This window comes from Dromiciops gliroides, chromosome 5, assembly GCF_019393635.1.
Source record: "Dromiciops gliroides isolate mDroGli1 chromosome 5, mDroGli1.pri, whole genome shotgun sequence".
NCBI lineage: Eukaryota > Metazoa > Chordata > Mammalia > Microbiotheria > Microbiotheriidae > Dromiciops > Dromiciops gliroides.
The window spans coordinates 265,552,804-265,572,377 of record NC_057865.1 but is presented as its reverse complement, the minus strand read 5'-3'; the positions used below and the strand labels follow the sequence as shown (position 1 = coordinate 265,572,377).

Below are 19,574 nucleotides of genomic sequence, written 5' to 3'. Positions count from 1 at the left end.
CCTGAGAAAAACAGACCACAAACAAGACAAATACAGGACAACCTGGCACAGTTGGGATCAACTAGGATAGGCTTCCTGTAGGGGGTGGCGCTTCAGTGGAGCTTTGTAGGATTCTAAGAGGTGGAGCAGCCTGTGCCCTGGCACAAAGTCAGAGGCACAGAGAATACGTAGGGAACAAGAAGGCCAGTTTGTCTAGACCATAGAATACATCGAGGGAAGTCAAGGGCAATGACCTGGAAAGGTAGCTAGGAGCCAGGTTGTAAAGGGCTCTAAATACCATCTTGAGGACCCTAGGGCACGGGTTCTTAACTTGGAATCCGTGTTTTCTTTGTTTTTTAACGGGTGAATAAAGTTTTCAATATAATTGATATTTTATCTATCTAAAAAATAAAACCTGCAATTCTAAGAAAGCATCGATAGCCTTTACCAGACTGTCAGAAGGGATCCAGTATACAGAAGAGGTTAAGCTCCCAGTTGAGTTTACTGAACAGAGGCAGCGATATGGTCAGACCTCTGCTTTTGGAACATCTCTTATGAAATGGTTAAGTATTTCTCAGCACTTTTCTGCACAGGATGGTCCATGACAGGACCAGAAGCCCTAAAAGATAGGCTAAGTGAAGGTGTCCTTAACTCATAGGGTAGGAAGACACTCAGGGAAGTACAAGAAGAGTTCCAACAAATCAGGAAGTGAGCTTGATTTAATTAGCACTGCAGGTATGGGTAGCTAGCTATCACAGTACAGCTGTAAACCTGGAGTCAGGAAGACTCATCTCCCTGAGTTCAAATCTGGCCTAAGATACTTTTTAGCTGGCTGTGTGACCCTGGGCAAGTCACCTAATCCTTGCTTCAGTTTCTTTACCTGTCAAATGAGCTGGAGAAGGAAATGGCAAACCACTCCAGTATCTTTGCCAAGAAAACCCCAAATGGGGTCAGGAAGAGTCAGACATGACTGAAAATGACTCAACCGATACAGGTATCTCCCCATATAAACTAATCTCATAGGTTCCTCTTCCCCCTCTTTTATTTTCATAAAGTGGAGAAGTGGAAGTCTTTTTTGTTTGTTTGGTTTTGGTTTTTTGGGTTTTTTGCAGGCAATGGGGGTTAAGTGACTTGCCCAGGGTCACACAGCTAGTAAGTGTCAAATGTGTGAGGCCGGATTTGAACTCAGGTACTCCTGAATCCAGGGCCGGTGCTTTAACCACTGTGCCATCTAGCTGCCCCTGACAAGTGGAAGTCTTAAGTATGAAAGTATTAAAAGGATGAGTCTGTGGGAGATAAACTGCCTCACAATGTTAATTCAATTAGGCTCATTTATTATCCTTCTAGGAAAGGGATTACAGTCTATCTTCTCCCAACCACTCCCTCTTTCTATTGTCATTTACAAAAATTGAGAATGCTCCAAATCATTCATCTTTTTTTTTTTTTTTAGTGAGGCAATTGGGGTTAAGTGACTTGCCCAGGGTCACACAGCTAGTTAAGTGTTAAGTGTCTGAGGCCGGATTTGAACTCTGGTACTCCTGACTCCAGGGCCGGTGCTCTATCCACTGCGCCATCTAGTTGCCCCTCAAATCATTCATCTTAAGAGAAATGCAAATCAAAACAACTTTGAGGTTTTTTCCTCCTCCCCAGGAAATTGGTTGAGATAATATTAGACAGAACTGGCCAGTGCTGGAGGGATTGTAGAACTTGGTCTTTGTTGGAGGAGTTGCAGGAAGATGGACATATGAATACTTTGTAGGATATACACCACACACCCAACCATTCTGGAAAATGATTTGGATACATAAGATAAATGTCACTAAACCATTCAGACCCTTTGACCAACTGTTGTGCCAATCCATTAACCTCCCTAGATCTTAGTTTCCTCAACTGTAAATTGAGAAGGTTGGGTTTTATGGTTTCTAGGTTTCCTACTAGCTCTAGACCTATGGAAATCGACCGTTATGTGCCCAAGATTGAAGATGGAACCAAAAATATCGATAGCGGTACTTTTTGTGGCAACAAAGTGGGTGCCCCTAGACTGAGGAATGGTTGAACAAATTGTGGTATGTAGATGTAATGGAATACAACCGAGCCACAAAAAAGGGGGAGGGGTGGCAAATAGGATTTCGGAAAAACAAGGGAAGACTTGGACGAACTGATACAGCCTGAAGCAAGAAAAACCAGTAGAACGGTATAGACTAGAATAAATAAATCAGAACATTAAGTCAGCCAACTCAAACATCCTGTTAATTCTAATGGCCAATCTCCTTCCTGGAGAGGAGCTATCCCTCTCTCCTCTAGGGAGACACTGGGGGTGGGGTGGGGCTACAGGTGTGGAATTTTGCATACACAGTCAATTGGTTTGCTTAATTATTTGTCTTTGTTACAAAAGAGGGCTGTGATTTGCCCAAAGTCTTACAGGAAGTAAGTGACAGAGCTGGGACTAGAAACCAGGCCCTTCAACTTTCAAAGCCAGATGGTCTCTCTCGTCTTTATTACTCTCTGTCCTACCCTTTCTAGTCCCTAAGTCCCTCCACCTACCTTTTCCAAGGTGCCTTGTGGAACCCCTTCTTCCAGGCTCATCCCCTCCTTTCCCCCATTATTAACAAACCTTTCATCCTCTAAATCTTCCTATTATACTTGTCTCATCCCCTCCTCCTCCTCCCCCCCCCCCGCCCGGGGGGGGGGGGTCTAGGTGAAACCTGCCTTTTCCCTCAAGGACTTCATCTGCTTTCACCCACCCTTGGGTACTTGGCTGACACCTTGAAGATTAAGGGGCGGGAGGAACTGTCAGTCAAATCCTCATTTTCTTACTGCTACTTAGAGACCTTTGCTCTGTCCTCATCTTTCTTTTTCCCCCCTCATCTTTCAATGATCTCTACTCCTCTGCAGTTCAGAGTTGGACAGGACAGAGGCCATTCAGTGCCACCCACATTCCATCTGATTTTACCGCCCTCTTTTGATCTGTGCCGTTGTGTAGGGACATTTTTCCACTATCATCAGTGACTTTAGTACCTGATTTACAGTCTTCCTCCCCACCCATTCTACGTTGTCCACTGCTGATCTTGCTAATGCCCTTGCCTCTTCAGCCTTCAACCCCTACAGTTATCTTGTTTACCCTACCCTGCCTGTACAGGATGACACCACTGAGCTGAATTGCTCCACCTGCAAGGTTCTGAACGCTCATGCTCTCATTCATCTCTAACCACAGTCTCCTCTGTCTGTCTTTCTGTGTCTCTCACATTCTGCACAGTTTCTTTTGTGCTTGGAAAGCATCGTGGTTTGGTAGAAAGAGAACTAGTACTAAAGGCAGAGGACCTGAGTTCGAATCCTGGGTTTTATTTTTATTATCTTTGATTTGTGAACAACCTCAGTTTCTTCACCTGTAAAATGAAGGGGTTGTAGTAGATGGCCTCTAAGGTTCCTTCCCTTTGGGGGGGGGGCAATAAGGGTTAAGTGACTTGCCTAGAGTCACACAGCTAGTAAGTGTCAAGTGTTTGAAGCCAAATTTGAACTCGGGTGCTCCTGAATCCAGGGCTGATGCTTTATCCATTGCACCACCTAGCTGCCCAGTTCCCTCCATTTCTAAGACGATTCACCTTGAATTCATTGCCTCCCTAGTCTCTACATAACTACTGAATTGAATTTACTTCCTTTCTGTGAGAGGCATTGCTTTATTCATTCAACATTTATTAAATGCCTATTATTAGAGGTAGTTAGGTGGTACAGTGGGTAGACTAGGTAGAGTCAGGAAGGCCTAAATTCAAATCCAGCCAAAGAAACTTACTAGTTGTATAATCCTGTGCAGGTCACTTAATCTCTGACTACGTAGGTTTCTCATCTATAAAACTGAAATAATAATAATAGCACCTATCTCCTAGGGCTGTTGTAAAGGGGGTAAAATGAGATATTTTGTACAGAGCTTTACAAACCTTAAAGTGCTATATATATAAATATAGTACTATATATACTGTTATATATACCATATAAGAATAGATATCAAACAAAACATAAATATATACATACTAGGTATTATTAGTTGTGTACATATCATCTTCCCCTTTAGTCTGTAAGCTTCTAGGAGGGCAAGAACTGTCTTTTGCCTTCTCTTTCTTCTTTCTTTCTTTCTTTCTTTCTTTCTTTCTTTCTTTCTTTCTTTCTTTCTTTCTTTCTTTCTTTCTTTCTTTCTTTCTTCCTTCTTCTTCTTCTTCTTCTTCTCCTTCTCCTTCTCCTTCTCCTCCTCCTCCTCCTCTTCCTCCTCTTCCTCCTCCTCCTCCTCTTCCTCCTCCTCCTCCTCCTCCTCCTCTTCCTCCTCCTCCTCCTCCTCCTCCTCCTCCTCCTCCTCCTCCTTCTTCTATCCTTGGTGCTTAGCACAGCACCTACCTTGTACATACTGTGCTAAGCAGAGGGGATATACAAAGAAGCAAAAATAGGCACTGTCCTCAAAGAGCTTACAATCTAATGGGGGAGACAACATGCAAACAAATATATACGATGCAAACTATATATAGGAAAAATAGGAAATAATAATTCTAGAGAGCACTAGAATTAAGACTTGCTACAGAAGGTGGCATTTTAGCTGAGACTTAAAGGAAGCCAGAGAGGTCACTAGTGGTAGAAGGCTATCATTCCAGACATACAGGACAGCCAGAGAAAGTGCTGGGATCTGAGAGATGGAATGTCTTGTTCATGGAACAGCTAGGAGGCCAGCATCATCGGAATGTTTGTTATGTAGTTGTGCCTGATTCTTAGGGACTCCTTTTGGAGTTTTCCTGGGAAAGATACTGAATCAGTTTGACCATTTCCTTTTCCAGTGGATTAGGCAAATGGAGGTTAAGTGACTTGCCCAGGGCCACACAGCTAGCACGTGTCTGAGGCTGATTTTGAATTCAAATCTTCCTGACTTCAGGCCCAGCACTCTATCTGGCTGAGCCATCTCTTAATAAATACTATTTATTGACAATTAATGTGAGGAGCATGATGCTAAGTGTCGGTGTAATGGAAACAACATTGGTCTGAATCGGAATGATTCAAATTCTGACTGGATGTTGACTAGCTTGTGACTCTAGGCAAGGGCTCTAACTTCCCAGCACCTGCTTCCAATTCCTTAAAATGGGGCTAATCTTTGTACTAAACCCTGACCCCTTACGGGGTTGATGCAGGAATCAAATGAGATAACCTATGTCTAGGGCTTTGTGCCTTAAAGATAGGGAACAGACCCGGGGCTGAGATTTCAAGTGTGTTGCAAAGATTAAAGTGCTATATAACTGTTAGTCCTCTTTAAGGAACTGGACAAAGAAACTTCCGGTAGCCATGCAGGTCTTTACATTCTTTTAAAAACATTTTAAATTTAATTTATTTATTCATTCATTCATTTATCCATTTATCTATCTATTTTTTTTTGTTTATTTATATTTTGGTCTTTACAGTCTTAGAGAATTGCTGGGGGACACTGAGGCTGTGTAATTTCCCTGGGTTTACATGACCAACGTGTAATGGAGGTGGGAGGTGGGGGGGGGGCCTGGAACCAAGGTTGTATCGACTGTGCCATGCCGCCCCCTCCCCAAATGTCTGCAATGATTATGGTCTTGAATCCCTAGTTATCAATTTTAGAGACGCACTCCACTCTTACATCACTGACTTCCTCATCCATCGGTTCTTCCACAGTTCTCAACCCAATAAGCCTCAACCAAGATGGTAACCTCTACCATCTTGCCTTCTCTGAATCCTACTTGGGAGTTGCTGAGGCAGGCTAGAGGAAGTCCCAAAGCCACTGGTTTGGAGCAGAAGTGGGGTTCAGGGGAGGGAAGGGGTGTTTCAAAATTAGTAAAATAGAGTAGGGGAAAACCAGAGCCTTGTGTTGAAAAGTAGAGTCTTAGGGGGCAGCTAGGTGGTGCAGTAGATTAAGCACCAGCCCTGGACTCAGGAGGACCTGAGTTCAAATCCAGTCTCAGACACTTGACACTTCCTAGCTGTGTGACCCTGAGCAAGTCACTTAACCCTAAGTGTGCCCCGCCCCCAAAAGTAGTCTTAGAGAGGAGGTTGGCATTTCTCTAGTGGCAGAGGAAAAGTGGGGTAATGTGGGAAACTTTTGATCATAATCTTTCACTAACTCATTCATTTATTCACCAAACCTTTATAATACTACCAATAAAAGCTAGCATTTATATAGTTAGGCATTTGACACAACATCCTATATAGCTGGGCATCACAATAATCCCAGAACATAAATGCTATTATTAAATTCATTTTACAGATGAGGAAACTGAGGCAAACATTGTGAAGTGACTTGCCAGGGTCACACAACTAGTGAGTGTCTGAGGCTGTATTTGAACTCAGGAAGAGGAGTCTTCCTGACTCTAAGCCGGGCCGTCTTAGCATCTTTGCCCTTAGCTGCTTTTATTCCTATTTTACAGATGAGGAGACAGGTTTGGTGATTTGCAGTGGATCACAGAGGTAGTGTCTGAGGCTGGATTTGAACTCAGGTCTTTCTGACCCCATGCCTATCACTATGCCTCCCAGTTGTCCCAGAACTCATTTCCTATATTTCCAGGCTTCCTTCATACAGTATATTCCTCCTTCTGTGTCCATACCCTCAAACTCACCCCCTGCTAGGAACAAACTCCTTCCTCACCTCAACCTTTTGGAAACTTGAGTTTCCTTCTTTCTATATGCCCCACAACTGCCAGTGCCCTCCTTCCCCCAAGTTCCCTTGTATTCATTTTGTATGGCTGTTGTTCATTGTTCAGTCATGTACAACTCTTTATAACCCCATTTGGGGTTTTCTTGGCAAAGAGACCATTTATTTCTCCAGCTCATTTTACAGATGAGGAAACTGAGGCAAACAGGGTTTAAGGGACTTGGCCAGGGTCACATAGCTAGCAAGTGTCTGAGGTCAGATTTGAACTCAGTTCTTCCTGACTTCAGGCCTGGCGCTCTATCTGTTGTGCCACCTAGCTCAGTGTCTGTCCAGGCATCCACATAAATACATGCATATATGCTCTCTCTCTTTTTAGAATGCTTGGGAGCATTTTTGTCTTTGTATGCCTAGGGTTTAGCAGAGGCTGGCTCATTGTAGATGCTCAATAAATGCTTGATTGACTGATGAAGGCCGGGTGGAACTCAGATGGCTCCTGACACCCCCCCCCCATCCCTCCACCCCTCATTCAGTACTCTAACCACTGAACCACATCTATTGCTGTCTTTATCCTGGGACATGTCATACCGCTGAGCTTTGTTTATATCTTTTCTACATAAGTCACAGGGTTGTCATGCATAAAGCTTTATAAACCTTAACACATAGAAATGTGACTCATTTTTATTACTTGACCAGGGCTAGAGTTGTTGTCGTTTGTCCTTCCTTCTGAAGGAGGACCATGACATTGGGGTGATGTCATGACTTACCCTGAATTGGATTTAAGTGAGAGAGGGCTGTGCAAGGTCACTAACCTCACTCTCTCCTCCAGAGCCATCTGGGTTCAGTGGCAAGATATATATCAGGAGGACTAGAGATGGCCCTGGATGTTTAGGGCAATTGGGATTAGGTGACTTGCCCAGGGTCTCATAGCTAGTAAGTATCTGAGTTGAGATTTGAATTCAGGTCCTCCTGACTCCAGGGCCAGTGCTTTATCCACTGAACTATCCCTAGCTGCCTATCCCTAGCTGCCCCAAGGTGGGAGAATGCTAGAGTATGGGAGGGGAAGAAATGTGACAAAGGGTCCATCAAGCCCTAAAACACTATGGCCAAAGGTAAAGGATGTAATGGGAAGGTCGGAGGCTGATTGTGGAGGGCTGAGTGAAAACGAGAATAGACTCGGTTGTTTGTTTGTTTGTGTGTTTTAAGGGTGCATGTCTAATTAAATGTAAATATAGCCCTCCTTCTATCTCTGGACAGGTGTTGTTAATGGATGAGTAAATACAAAGCTCCTTCCTCTATCGAATTAAAAATTCTATTGTGTAGTTATGAATCGCTAGTTGTTGGAGCATTAAGAGAATTTAAGAGATTACGATTCAAACGTTTCATTTCACAGGCGAAGAAACTGAGGTCCAAGCGTAAAACTGCATGCCCGGGGTCCCGAGAGTCGCGCCGGTTCACGTAGGCACGGGTATTTGGGAAGAAGATTTTAGTGGAATGTACTGCTGATTGCAGCTCCGGGAGCGAGGTCTTTTCAGTTCTGAGCGGGAGAGGGAGCTTCTTTCCAGTCTACCCCAAAAAGGAATAATTCGAAACAGTTGCAATTACCGCCTAGGTGCGCGCGTTCCTTTTAGGGGCCTGTCTAGGGGTAAAAAACCAAACATGGCATTGGGGGGGCCCTCTGCGATTTCCTCTTTTTTTCCTCCTTAAATCTGCAATATCCAAACAGGAAGAGGCCGCTACTTGGAAATACGCGAGCCAGGTAGTTCCCCCAGGGGGTTAAGCAAGTGCGCCAGCCATTAAGAGAAAACTGCAGGTGCCTAAACAGCTCCTTCCCATTTGGCTTCAAACCCCACTTTCCTCCTTCCACATTCAGCATCAAAGGACTAGGTTCGAATCCCGCTCTATCATCACTGACTGCCCGAGGCTATCAAATCAAGTATTTATTAGACGCCTACCAAGTTCCAGGGCAACTGGGCTACAAAAGGAATAAAACAATCCCTAGGTTCAAGAAGTTTTCAAATTGATCCCTGTAAAACGAGGAACTGGGCTTAGGTGACCCCTAAAGTCTCTTACAGTTTTTTTGTTGCTGTTGTTGTTGTTTTTTGGTTTTGGTGAGGCAGTTGGGGTTAAGTGACTTGCCCAGGGTCACACAGCTAGTAAGTGTTAAGTGTCGGAGGCCGCATTTGAACTCAGGTACTCCTGAATCCAGGGCCAGTGCCTTATCCACTGCGCCATCTAGCTGCCCCCTCTTACAGTTTTAAAATCGAAGATTTACCGGCTTCTCTCAAGACTCACTTGTTCAAATCCCACCTTCCGAAGTAAACCTTTCCCAGTCCCTCCGTTCGGCTCCCCCTCGCTCAACTCCCCGCCTCCCCCACCCCCAACACCCCGCCTCCCCCGCCGCTATGCCTTGCCTTCTCAGATTTCTTTCCATGCACTGTTTATAGCTTACGTGTATGAGGTGGTTTGCAGGTTGACTCCCCACCCCCACCCCGGCCCCCAGACATTAATAGGAGCTCTTCGAGGGAAGGGGCTATATTTCTGCCTCCCTTTATCCCCCCAGCGCCTGGTACAGAGTGGAGCTTTGGGATTCGTTCCCCTCTCAATAACATTGCGGTTTGAAGTGGGTGTGATTATTTTTATTTATTCATTTATTTATTTTTTGGTGAGGCAATTGGGGTTAAGTGACTTGCCCAGGGTCACACAGCTAGGATTAAGTGTCTGAGGCTGGATTTGAACTCAGGTCCTCCTGAATCCAGGGCCGGTGCTCTATCCCCTGCGCCACCTAGCTGCCCCAGGTGTGATTATTTTTTTGAATGTGGGGTTGGGGGGCGTGAGGTTAGGAGGCCCCAGCCCCTCAGAACCAAGCCCTCCAAGCTCTCGGCCTCCTACTGAGCTAGCACCGGCACACAGGTGGTGCACTCAGAACTTCGGCGGGCCCAGGCTACTTTGAAAGAACGGCGTGCTGATCCCCCTGGAATACAACTCTGGGGTGTGTGTGGAAGGAGTGAGGAAGGGGAACGCGATCCCCACTCTTGCTCCCAGTCAGATGGTTTCGCGCCCTTCCCTCCCTCAATCCCTGCCAAACCCCAGTTTACAGGCTCCTTGGAGGGGGGAGGGGGAAAGGTAGCTCATTTTAGTTACCTGCTTGGTATGCAACCCAAAGAAGGCATTTCTAGAGGCACCTTTCCCTCCTCCTCCAGACCTGGCAAAAAATCGGCCTCTCCAGCTATAGGACAGCCCCTCTCCGGGTAGACCTTGGCTCTCCCCCCTCCAGCTCGGGATGAAAATCCCGCCCTTTGCTCCAAGCACCTGTCTACTCAGTTACGTAACATTTCGTCCCTCAGCCGGGAGGACGAGGGAACATTCTGCGCAGGCGCGGGGGATCCTAGCGCCCGAAGGAGAAGGGAAAAGAGAAAGGGCCGCGGGGGGCGGGCAGTGAAAGCCGGGTGGGCGGAGTAGAGGCTTTCCTACAGTCACGACTCCCTCCAGCTACAGTAGCCAATGGCTGCACCGCTGCTTTGAGCCCCCACTCCCTACACCCGGCTGATTAAAATTTAGCAGGTTTCCCACTCCCCTCCAAGAGAAAACCCGCAGTCCCGGCTAGAGGATTTCCCTTTATTTCTCCTCTGGCTGTAAGGGGTGTGGGGGGGTCGAGGTTGCGTGTTCTATATAGCAAGATATGCTCCTGACGGGGCCTTTAAGGCACCGCGGCCCAGACAGCCCCCTGTCAAGTCGTCTGCACCTTTGTTAGAAGCCTTGCTCCCGCTCCAGTGATTTTCAGTATAGAAATGATTAACGAGAGTGACCCTGGGTAGCGGTCGGGGGTGGAGACTGCGAGGGGGGGAGTGGAAAAAAAAGGGGGGGGTAATGAATGACTTCAGTTCCTCCTAACAATGGGCAGTAAACCTTAATGCCACCACCACCGGCGGGGGGGAGGGGGGGAGGGAAGGAAAAGCATCTAACTTTAAAAAAAATACACGTTCCATCAGAAAAAAAGGGCTTTTGAGTTTGCTTTTTTAAATGTGGGTTGTTGGGGAGGGAGCCGTCTTCCAAAGGGCTCCTGCTTATACATTCTCTCTGGATTTTGAAAATTAGCTTTAAAACGAAGCTGATTTTCTGCACCAGCGTTTACTTGGTTCAACAACAACAACATAATCCTGTTTCAACAAAATCTTTTGTTTCCGGAGACCTTGGTTGCATTATTCGACACTCCACCAGTCCAAGCAGCGCCAGTCCAAACAAAGCGCCAACTAAATGAACACCAGGGCTTTGCTCTCAAACATCAAATGCCGCACACACATCTCCCCCCCTCCCCCTTCCTCTTCAATGGGGGAAATGGCCTTAAAAAGGAGCCTCGGGTGCAAATGAGTTTGAGGGAAAAAAGAAGTCACAGCAATTTTTTTAAGGTGGCCGGGGGGGGGGGCTTTTGTGTCTGATAATTGGACTATTTTATGTGCAGAAGTTCTGATGCTATGTTTGCACTTTGGGAGAAGGAAACGAGGCACAGAAATGCCCCGGTTTAGGTACCCTGCTCCTCCTCCTTCCTCCTCCTTCTCCTTCCTCCTTCCTCCTCCCTCCTCCTCCTCCTCCCTCCCTCCCTCCTCCTTTCCCTCCTCCTTCTCCTCCTCCTCTTTCTCCTTCCTCCCGCTGAGCCGCAGAGGCTGCTTGTTTGCTCTCGGCTTTATCCGGAGCGGAAATTCCTTTCCGTTTTTGTGAATGACAAACTCATTAACAATTCATCAACACAACCTGTTCCAGCCGGCCCGTCCCCACGGCAACAGCCCCTTCCGCGAGCGCTCATTGGCTGGCGGATAGAATGTATCCATTGAGACGTTCCATGTTTGTATCCATTGAGGAGCTGCCTCGCGCAGGGGGTGTGCGAGACCTAGTCAAAGGGACATTGCTCAAATAAAGGACTGAATCATATTATGAGAAGACTACCGGCTTGACTGTGGTGTGTACCCAGGAGAGATTAAGAGCGAATGGACTTTTTTGCGGTTGCACCGGAGCCGGATCCCAGGGCCCCAAACTAATTGGATTTCATTCACTCGGGGAGAAAAGAAAGCGGTCTGGACTGGGGCGATTACGGCGCTTCATTCAGAGAGATCCATTGACAGGGAGACCCGACTGAACGGCCGTCCGCTGTGTGGCAAGCCCCCAGGGGTTTATTTTCCCCTTCCTCCCAAATCTTTCAGCTCTGGACTTGGAGGTTGCAGGTCTGTTTCGTTATCCAGATTCCATTCTCCAGTGCTATTAGGGGCTGCTGCTTTGGGGGTGAGCCCCGAGAAGGGGAGCCGCCTTGTAGCATATGCCTGTAGCGGGAAGCATCTGGTAGGCATCGCTCCCTGGCCCTCCGCTTATCCTCATGATAGATACGTTCAGACCCGTGTCTTTCGTGTCGGAAATGGCGATTAGTAAGACGGTGGCGTGGCTGAACGAACAGCTGGAGCTGGGCAGCGACCGGCTGCTGCTGCTGGACTGCCGGCCGCAGGAGTTGTATGAGTCGTCCCACATCGAGTCGGCCATCAACGTGGCCATTCCGGGCATCATGCTGCGGCGGCTGCAGAAGGGCAACCTGCCCGTGCGTTCGCTCTTCTCCCGCGGAGAAGACCGCGACCGCTTCACGCGGCGCTGCGGGACCGACACGGTGGTCTTGTACGACGAGAACAGCAGCGAGTGGAACGAGAACACTGGGGGAGAATCCGTGCTGGGGCTTCTGCTCACGAGGCTCAAGGACGAAGGCTGCAGGGCATTTTACCTGGAAGGTAAGGACTGGTTGGACCGCTTTTCCCAGTCCTTGCGCCCCTGGGGCGAGGGGGATGGGGGAGGGGGGCCTAAGGAGACTTTGAGGGTGAAGGCTCGAGGCCCGAGGCGGGGGGAACAGGGGCGACCGGAAAGATTTCTGTGCTGCAGTTTTTGCCTTGTACCATTGTCCTTGTTCTTACGGTGGGAAGAGGGTGACACGTGTGGTGAAAAACCGGGGTAGTTGTGCAAGACGGATCCCGGGTGGCCGGGCCTGGGACCAAGGAGGCGCCGACGCTTCCGGCCTCCGGATTGCACATTTATCGGGAGAGAGGGCGGCTTTTCTTAGAGTCAGATGTGCTTTAATGTCCTGTATAGCCCTCCTCCCCTGCCTTAGGGGCAATTAGGAAGCCAAACTCCGTCGGGGATGGCGGGTTGGGGTCAAATTGCACCCAGATTGATTTTTATTTTTCTTCCTTGAAACTGGAAAGTTGTATGGTTGAGTGCATTTTGCGAGTGTTAGGTTTTAGAAGCTGAGAGTTGGTGGCACTGACTATAGCGTTGCCCATTTAAAAAATTGTGATTATTTTGTGCCAGTGTATGGGATTGCTTATTTGGTTCTGTCTGTACCCAAAGTGCCCCTTTAAAACACACACACACACACACACACACACACACACGCCGCGAAAACTACTACTGAATCATCTCAGGTTACATTATTTCTTTGCTTTTTTTGGCAGGTGGGTTCAGTAAGTTCCAAGCCGAGTTCGCTCTGCATTGTGAAACCAATTTAGACGGCTCGGGTAGCAGCAGCAGCTCTCCTCCCCTGCCGGTCCTAGGACTGGGAGGCCTTCGGATCAGCTCGGATTCCTCCTCGGATATTGAATCTGACATTGACCGAGACCCCAACAGTGCCACTGACTCGGATGGCAGCCCTTTGTCCAACAGTCAGCCGTCCTTCCCCGTGGAGATTCTTCCCTTTCTCTACCTGGGGTGTGCTAAGGATTCCACCAACCTGGACGTTTTAGAAGAATTTGGCATCAAATATATCTTGAATGTAACCCCGAACCTGCCTAATCTCTTCGAGAATGCCGGAGAGTTTAAGTATAAACAGATTCCAATCTCAGATCACTGGAGCCAAAACTTGTCTCAGTTTTTCCCGGAGGCCATTTCTTTTATAGGTGAGACTAATTAGCAATAAGTTCAAATGACTTTTAAATGCTAAAACAACTAGCCGCTTTTCCTTCGAGTTAACCTTTAATCGCTATCATTGATGCTAATTTGGACTACCTGTCTCAAAATGGTTTGTAAGGCGTTGTAGGGTAATTTCCCCCCTCCTAAAACTGGTTTAGGCTGAAAGGTGGGGTGCCCTTTCAAAACGGTCTCAAAGACTGTTTGCTTATGAAATGTCAGTAGCAAGCATTTATTAAGCGCTTGCTATTTGCCAAAGCACTGAAAGCAGACCACGTGAACGATTGGACTCCTGATAATCAGACCACAGAATTTCCCCCCACCACACAGGGTAATTCCTAGTTGAAGGAAAGGTTAGAAAGCTCTGGAGGCAGGAATTCTCACAACATGCTGTAGGCTTTTTTCTTCTTTTTTTTTTTCTTTCTTAAACCTGGGAGTTATTTTAGGACAGGCTGTTAATTGTTGGAAAGCTGTGTGAATGCTAAATGTTGTAATCTAGTTGAATGATACAGTGATACCGGTTATAGTGAAGAGCATAGGTAATCTGAGCGCTGCAGGAAGAAATGTGGGCTGGAAGCCACCGAGAAACTAATCCCCAGGCATTGTAATGCATTTCCTATTACAAAGGAACTCATTTTCAAGCAGTGTTGACATCCTGTTCCTCCTAATGGGCTGTCCCCAGTGACTTCCCTCTTTCTTTTAAAATGCCTGAATACCTCCATTGTTAGCTCCACAACAGTTGGAGAATAATTTAATAGACCTTTGCAGTCTGCTTGTCTGTATAAAAGGCTTTCACGGCCATATTGCAGTGTTTCTGGTATTCACATGCTGAGGCCAAGAATGTACACATTAAGGGAGTTTTTTGTTGGCAGAAACTTCATACAATAGCTCCCTTTTAGGGAAACATCTAAAATATGTAATTGTGCTCCAGCAAAGACGGTTTATCTCAATGATATAGCTTCTCCCGTCTGCAGGGCTGGTCTGCCATGGACAATTCATTTTTGAGGAATTTTTAAAAGACCGTTCTCTGTTTAGGCTGATTGCAGTTTGCTGATCACTGTGCCTTTTTCTCTCTTCTCTGTGTTTCCAGATGAAGCCCGGGGCAAAAATTGTGGCGTCTTGGTGCATTGCTTAGCCGGAATCAGCCGCTCAGTCACAGTTACCGTGGCTTACCTCATGCAGAAGCTTAACCTGTCCATGAATGATGCCTATGACATTGTCAAGATGAAGAAATCCAACATCTCCCCAAACTTCAACTTCATGGGTCAGCTGCTGGACTTTGAGAGGACTCTGGGGCTGAGCAGCCCCTGCGACAATCGGCTACCAGCCCAACAGCTTTATTTCACCACGCCATCCAACCAGAATGTGTTTCAAGTGGATTCTTTGCAGTCCACGTGAAGCCTGGCCCTATCCTCCTAGCTGGAGAGAGGTCCTGGTTAAATAGGGCAGGTTTTCTTTGTTTGTGACCCAAGGTGTCAATATGATAAAAAAATAAAAAAGCTGTCGGGGTTGTTAGACAAGGTTACCATGTTTAGAATTGGTTATTGCAAAAAGGGAGAAAATTGTTCTCTTCTCTCTGGAGGAGCGGGAGATGCTGTGTACATAGCTCCTGGCAGGGTTCTGGGCCCCTGTGTGTACAAGCCTACCTATGCGGAGGCAGGAGACTTGAGGACTTCCAAGTGCATAGGGTAGGACTAAAAGGTAGGAACCCATCTTCTTTAAGGATTGGCTGGATGTTTTCCTTCTTTTGCATTTGGAATTACTACATAATTGTCTTCAGTGAAGACTGGTTCATTTTTGAATTAGAGGAGCCAAAGAGAGGTTTCAGCTCTGAATCTGGAGTTACCTACCTGTTTGCAAAGAACTCTGTCTGATTCTTGTAAATATTTCACTTTTAAATCAAGTTGATGATGGTGGTTGTTCTTGTGAGTTTTTTTTTCCTCCCCTTTGATCAGCTTAAAAGAAATCATCCAAAGGGAGGGAAGAATCAAAGTGTCACTCCATTACAAAATCATTTATCTTTTTTTTCCTAATCCAAAGGGTACATTTTTTTTTGCAGCATGCTTAAAAAAAAATTGTTGTTTCAGCTCTGGCAGACTCCTACGTTGAAATTCAAAGACAGAATGTTGCCCCTCACATTTTGTGATTGGTGCAATCCTTTATCTTCTGACATATATCTTTTCCTTGTGATTCTCTCCCCCCTGTTGACGTAGTTTGACTATGCCTTACCTTTTGTAAATATATTGGCCTGTTTTCTCATGGAGGGATTTTTTCTTTTGAAAACAACACAAGGAAAATCTGTGTTCACTTTTTAATTTTATTTGATTTTTTTACTTTCAGCTGTGTTCAACAGTGCATACCTCTGTACAAAATTCTTCAGGGAGAGTCACCTCAATGCAATATTTTGGTTTGTTTTCTTTTTTTTTTTTGTAAGAAATTTTAAAAAAAATTTAAAAACTGGAAGTGTGTGTGAGCATGGGTACCTCTGTGTTTGAGAGGTGAGTGGCACAGTTTGCTAAGAAGGGAGAGTTACTTTGCTCGATTATGTTCGTGTTGTAAAATTTTAAGCTGGAATTTTATGAGAATGTTATCTTAAGTTATTAATAAATAACTATTTTGGTTATTGAGAATCTGATTTCTTCTTTTCCCCCTCCCCTTTCTTCCTTCAAGTATATTTCCCCCAACTTCTCTATCATGCAAGAGGGTGATACATTTTAGGGGTCAGCATTTCATATGGCACCATAGGAAAGAGAGTAGAGTTAAAACTTTAAAAATTGCTTTATTTTCCAACAGTCGATCCTAGAGATGATCAACTGACTCATCTGCTGCTGTAAAGATCTCAAATGTAGGGAGCAACTGAAGGGGAATGAAGTTTTGAGCAATACTAATATGGTTCTGAGCCTATGTAAAATTGCAGTGGTAGCTGCTCTACTCTACTACACAGGGTTATTGTAAGACTTCAATGATATGTACTGCTAGATACCATAATAGTTGGCATTTATATGGGGCTTTAAAGTATTCAAATTGCTTTGTAAATGAGAGTTCATATTTGGTCTTTTTTTGTTGTTTTTTAATAAGGCAATTGGGATCAAGTAACTTGCCCAGGGTCACACAGCTAGTAATTGTCAAGTGTCTGTGGCCGGATTTGAACTCAGGACTTCCTGACTCCAGAGCCAGTGCTCTATCCTGAGCTACCTAGCTGCCCCTTATATTTGGTCTTAACAGTAACAAAAGGGGAAGAGAATAAGCTTTTGTATAACACCTACTGTGCCAGATGCTGTGCTATGCACTTTATAAATACTTCACTTGGTCCTCACAATCCTGAAAGATAGTGCTATTATAATTGAGGAAAATTATGTAAGTGGAGGCTAAATAATTTCCCCAGGGTAACAGAGCCAATAAGTGCATGAGGCTGAATTTGAACTCAGGTCTTCCTGACTCCAGGCTTTCCTCTTCCACTGGGACACCTAGCTGCCTAATAACAGCTATCATTTACATAAGCTTTAAGGTTTGAAAGCTTTCAGCAAAGCTATGTTAACTTTTTGGTCCTCACAAAAACCCTCTGAGGGTAACCCTATTAACCCCATTTTTACATTTCAGGAAACTAAAGCAGAGGACAAGTTACTCAACCTAGGTCACCCAGCTTGTGCTCATGACAGGGTTAAAACTCAAAGTGACCCTTTGAGATCTGTTGTTCAGTCATTTGACTCTTGGTGATCCCATTTGGTGTTTTCTTGGCAAACATACTCGATTGGCTTAGATAGGTGCTGTTATTATCCTCATTTTACAGATGAAACTGAAGCAGAGGTCCATTTACTTTGTGTGTGTGTGTGTGTGTGTGTGTGAGGCAGTTGGGGTTAAGTGACTTGCCCAGGGTCACACAGCTAAGTGTTAAGTGTCCGAGGCTGGATTTGAACTCAGGTCCTCCTGAGTCCAGGGCCGGTGCTCTATCCACTGTGCCACCTAGCTGTCCCGGTCCATTTACTTATATGGAGTCACAGTGCCAGAGGCAAGATTAAAACCAGAGTCCTTGGGGCTCCCAAGTCCAGTCCTCTCTATCTCCTTTGCCACTTAGCTGCCATTAGATAATAGTTGCTCATTTATTGTTCAGTTGTTACAGTTGAGTCTGACTCTTCATGACCCCATTTGAGGTTTCTTTGGCCAAGATACTGGAGCGTTTGGCTCCAGCTCATTTTCCAGATGAGGAAACTGAGGCAAACAGGGTTAGGTGACGTTCAGAGTAAGCATCTGAGGCCTGATTTGAACTTGGGAAGAGGAGTCAGCAAGACTCCTGGCCCGGTGCTCTATTCACCTAACTGCCCAGCAGGTCATTTACATGGCATTAAAGGTTTGTAAAGGTCTCTATCTCACAGGAGATCATAGATCTTTGTTTTTGTTTTTTTTTGAGGGGCAATGGGGGTTAAGTGACTTGCCCAGGGTCACACAGCTAGTAAGTGTCAAATGTGTGAGGCCGGATTTGAACTCAGGTACTCCTGAATCCAGGGCCGGTGCTTTATCCACTGCGCCACCTAGCCGCCCCGGAGATCATAGATCTTTAGACTGTGGAGCTGGAAAGGAGTCCTGCTCACCTAGTATACCCCCAGCCTCCGTTCCATTTTGCCAATGAAGCAAGAGAGGCCCAGGAAAGTCTTGGGATTTAAACCCAAAGGCCCAGCATCCAGCGCCTATGCCACCTGCCTCTGAAGATAAGTAGAAACTCCACTTCTATCCATTTCATGTGCCTTGGTCCTGGGTATGGAAGGAAAGGCTCAGGCCTTCACCCCAAGTCTCCTCTAGGAAAATGAATAATAATGGCCGTAATTGCTCTTAACACACCTTGCCAAAATATCAAGGATTGTATAATAGTGAATAGCAATAAGGAGAGGTGCCAAAGATGACAGCCTGGGACTTCCTCTGTTTATTCACAGAACAGGACAGCCCCAGTGCCAGCTTCCCCTTCTCCTGCCAGCATCCTCTGTGAGGAAGAATGGATAGTTACACTGGGGAGAGGTCAGGCCTGCCTAGACCCTTTTCAGCCCAGGGCTGCTGCATTCAGAGATTGCTTCTGCAGGTCAGCCCGGTGGGTCTTGTGCTTGTGCTTGAGCTTGGCCAGGAGTCAGCCCTGAAACCCCCACAGCTAAGGCTTTGAACTGATTCCTTCAAGTTCAAGGCCCAGCATCCGCTGACTTTTCCCAGGATCCCACCCTTTCCTTTGCTTCTCAGGGAGGGTTTATTTTGCTTTTTCTCTGTGAAGAGAAGCCTCCTGACGTCACAAAGGACCCGATGAATTCTGTGACCTGGCACAAATCAGCTGACCTTCCTTTGCACAGAATTCCTAGTCCCGGGAACAGGAATTGAACTACCCAGTGGAGAGAAGGGCCAAACTCAACATTCTCCCCCTCTCTACCCACCCCCCCTCACCCCAGGACAAAGCCCCAAAAGAGAGACATGATGTGTCATAGAATTCAGCTACTCCTAACTTTTTAGGCATATGCCCCTTTCCTCTTTTTTTTTTTTGGCAGGCAATGGGGGTTAAGTGACTTGCCCAGGGTCACACAGGTAGTAAGTGTCAAGTGTCTGAAGCCAGATTTGAACTCAGGTACTCCTGAATCCAGGGCCGGTGCTTTAACCACTGCGCCATCTAGCTGCCTCCCCCCCCCCCCCTCCTCTTAAAAACCTGTCCCTTTCATCCTACTGAGTTTGAACTCGGTGGACCTGGGTTCAAATCCTGACTGCTGGGTAATATCCTTATATGACTTATGTCATCTATATGGAGAGCTGAAAAGGCCCATTTAGTCAGCCCCTCCTCTTTTACAGAGGAGGAATCTGAGGCCCAAGGAGATTAAGGGTGGAATTTGAACCCAGATCCTCTGACTTTTCACACCACCCGGATGCTTCTTGTAATATAAGGTTTGCCTAGATATCTCTAAGATTTCTGTCAGCTCTGAAACCTATGATTCCATAATCTCAGTGTCATATGTAATGTCAGGAGGTCAGAACATTTAAAGGAAGCCAGAAA

The 19,574-nt window shown here is 46.1% G+C and overlaps 1 protein-coding gene across 1 annotated transcript; it reads left to right on the top strand.

Annotated features, from left to right (window-relative positions):
• The first annotated feature begins 11,378 nt into the window (after nt 1-11,378).
• DUSP6 (dual specificity phosphatase 6) lies at nt 11,379-16,185 on the top strand. Its single transcript, XM_043968495.1, has 3 exons — nt 11,379-12,387; nt 13,105-13,545; nt 14,646-16,185. Exons 1-3 carry the CDS (start codon nt 11,988-11,990, stop codon nt 14,951-14,953), a joined length of 1,149 nt encoding a protein of 382 aa, XP_043824430.1. The 5' UTR covers nt 11,379-11,987; the 3' UTR covers nt 14,954-16,185.
• Nucleotides 16,186-19,574: the final 3,389 nt, after the last annotated feature.

Bases quoted from the DNA above. Each gene is read 5' to 3' on its own strand.
- DUSP6 (XM_043968495.1), top strand. From the start codon at position 11,988: ATGATAGATACGTTCAGACCCGTGTCTTTCGTGTCGGAAATGGCGATT. The intron at 12,388-13,104 runs GTAAGGACTGGT...TTTTTTTGGCAG, and splicing joins CAGGGCATTTTACCTGGAAG to GTGGGTTCAGTAAGTTCCAA. The intron at 13,546-14,645 runs GTGAGACTAATT...CTGTGTTTCCAG, and splicing joins GGAGGCCATTTCTTTTATAG to ATGAAGCCCGGGGCAAAAAT.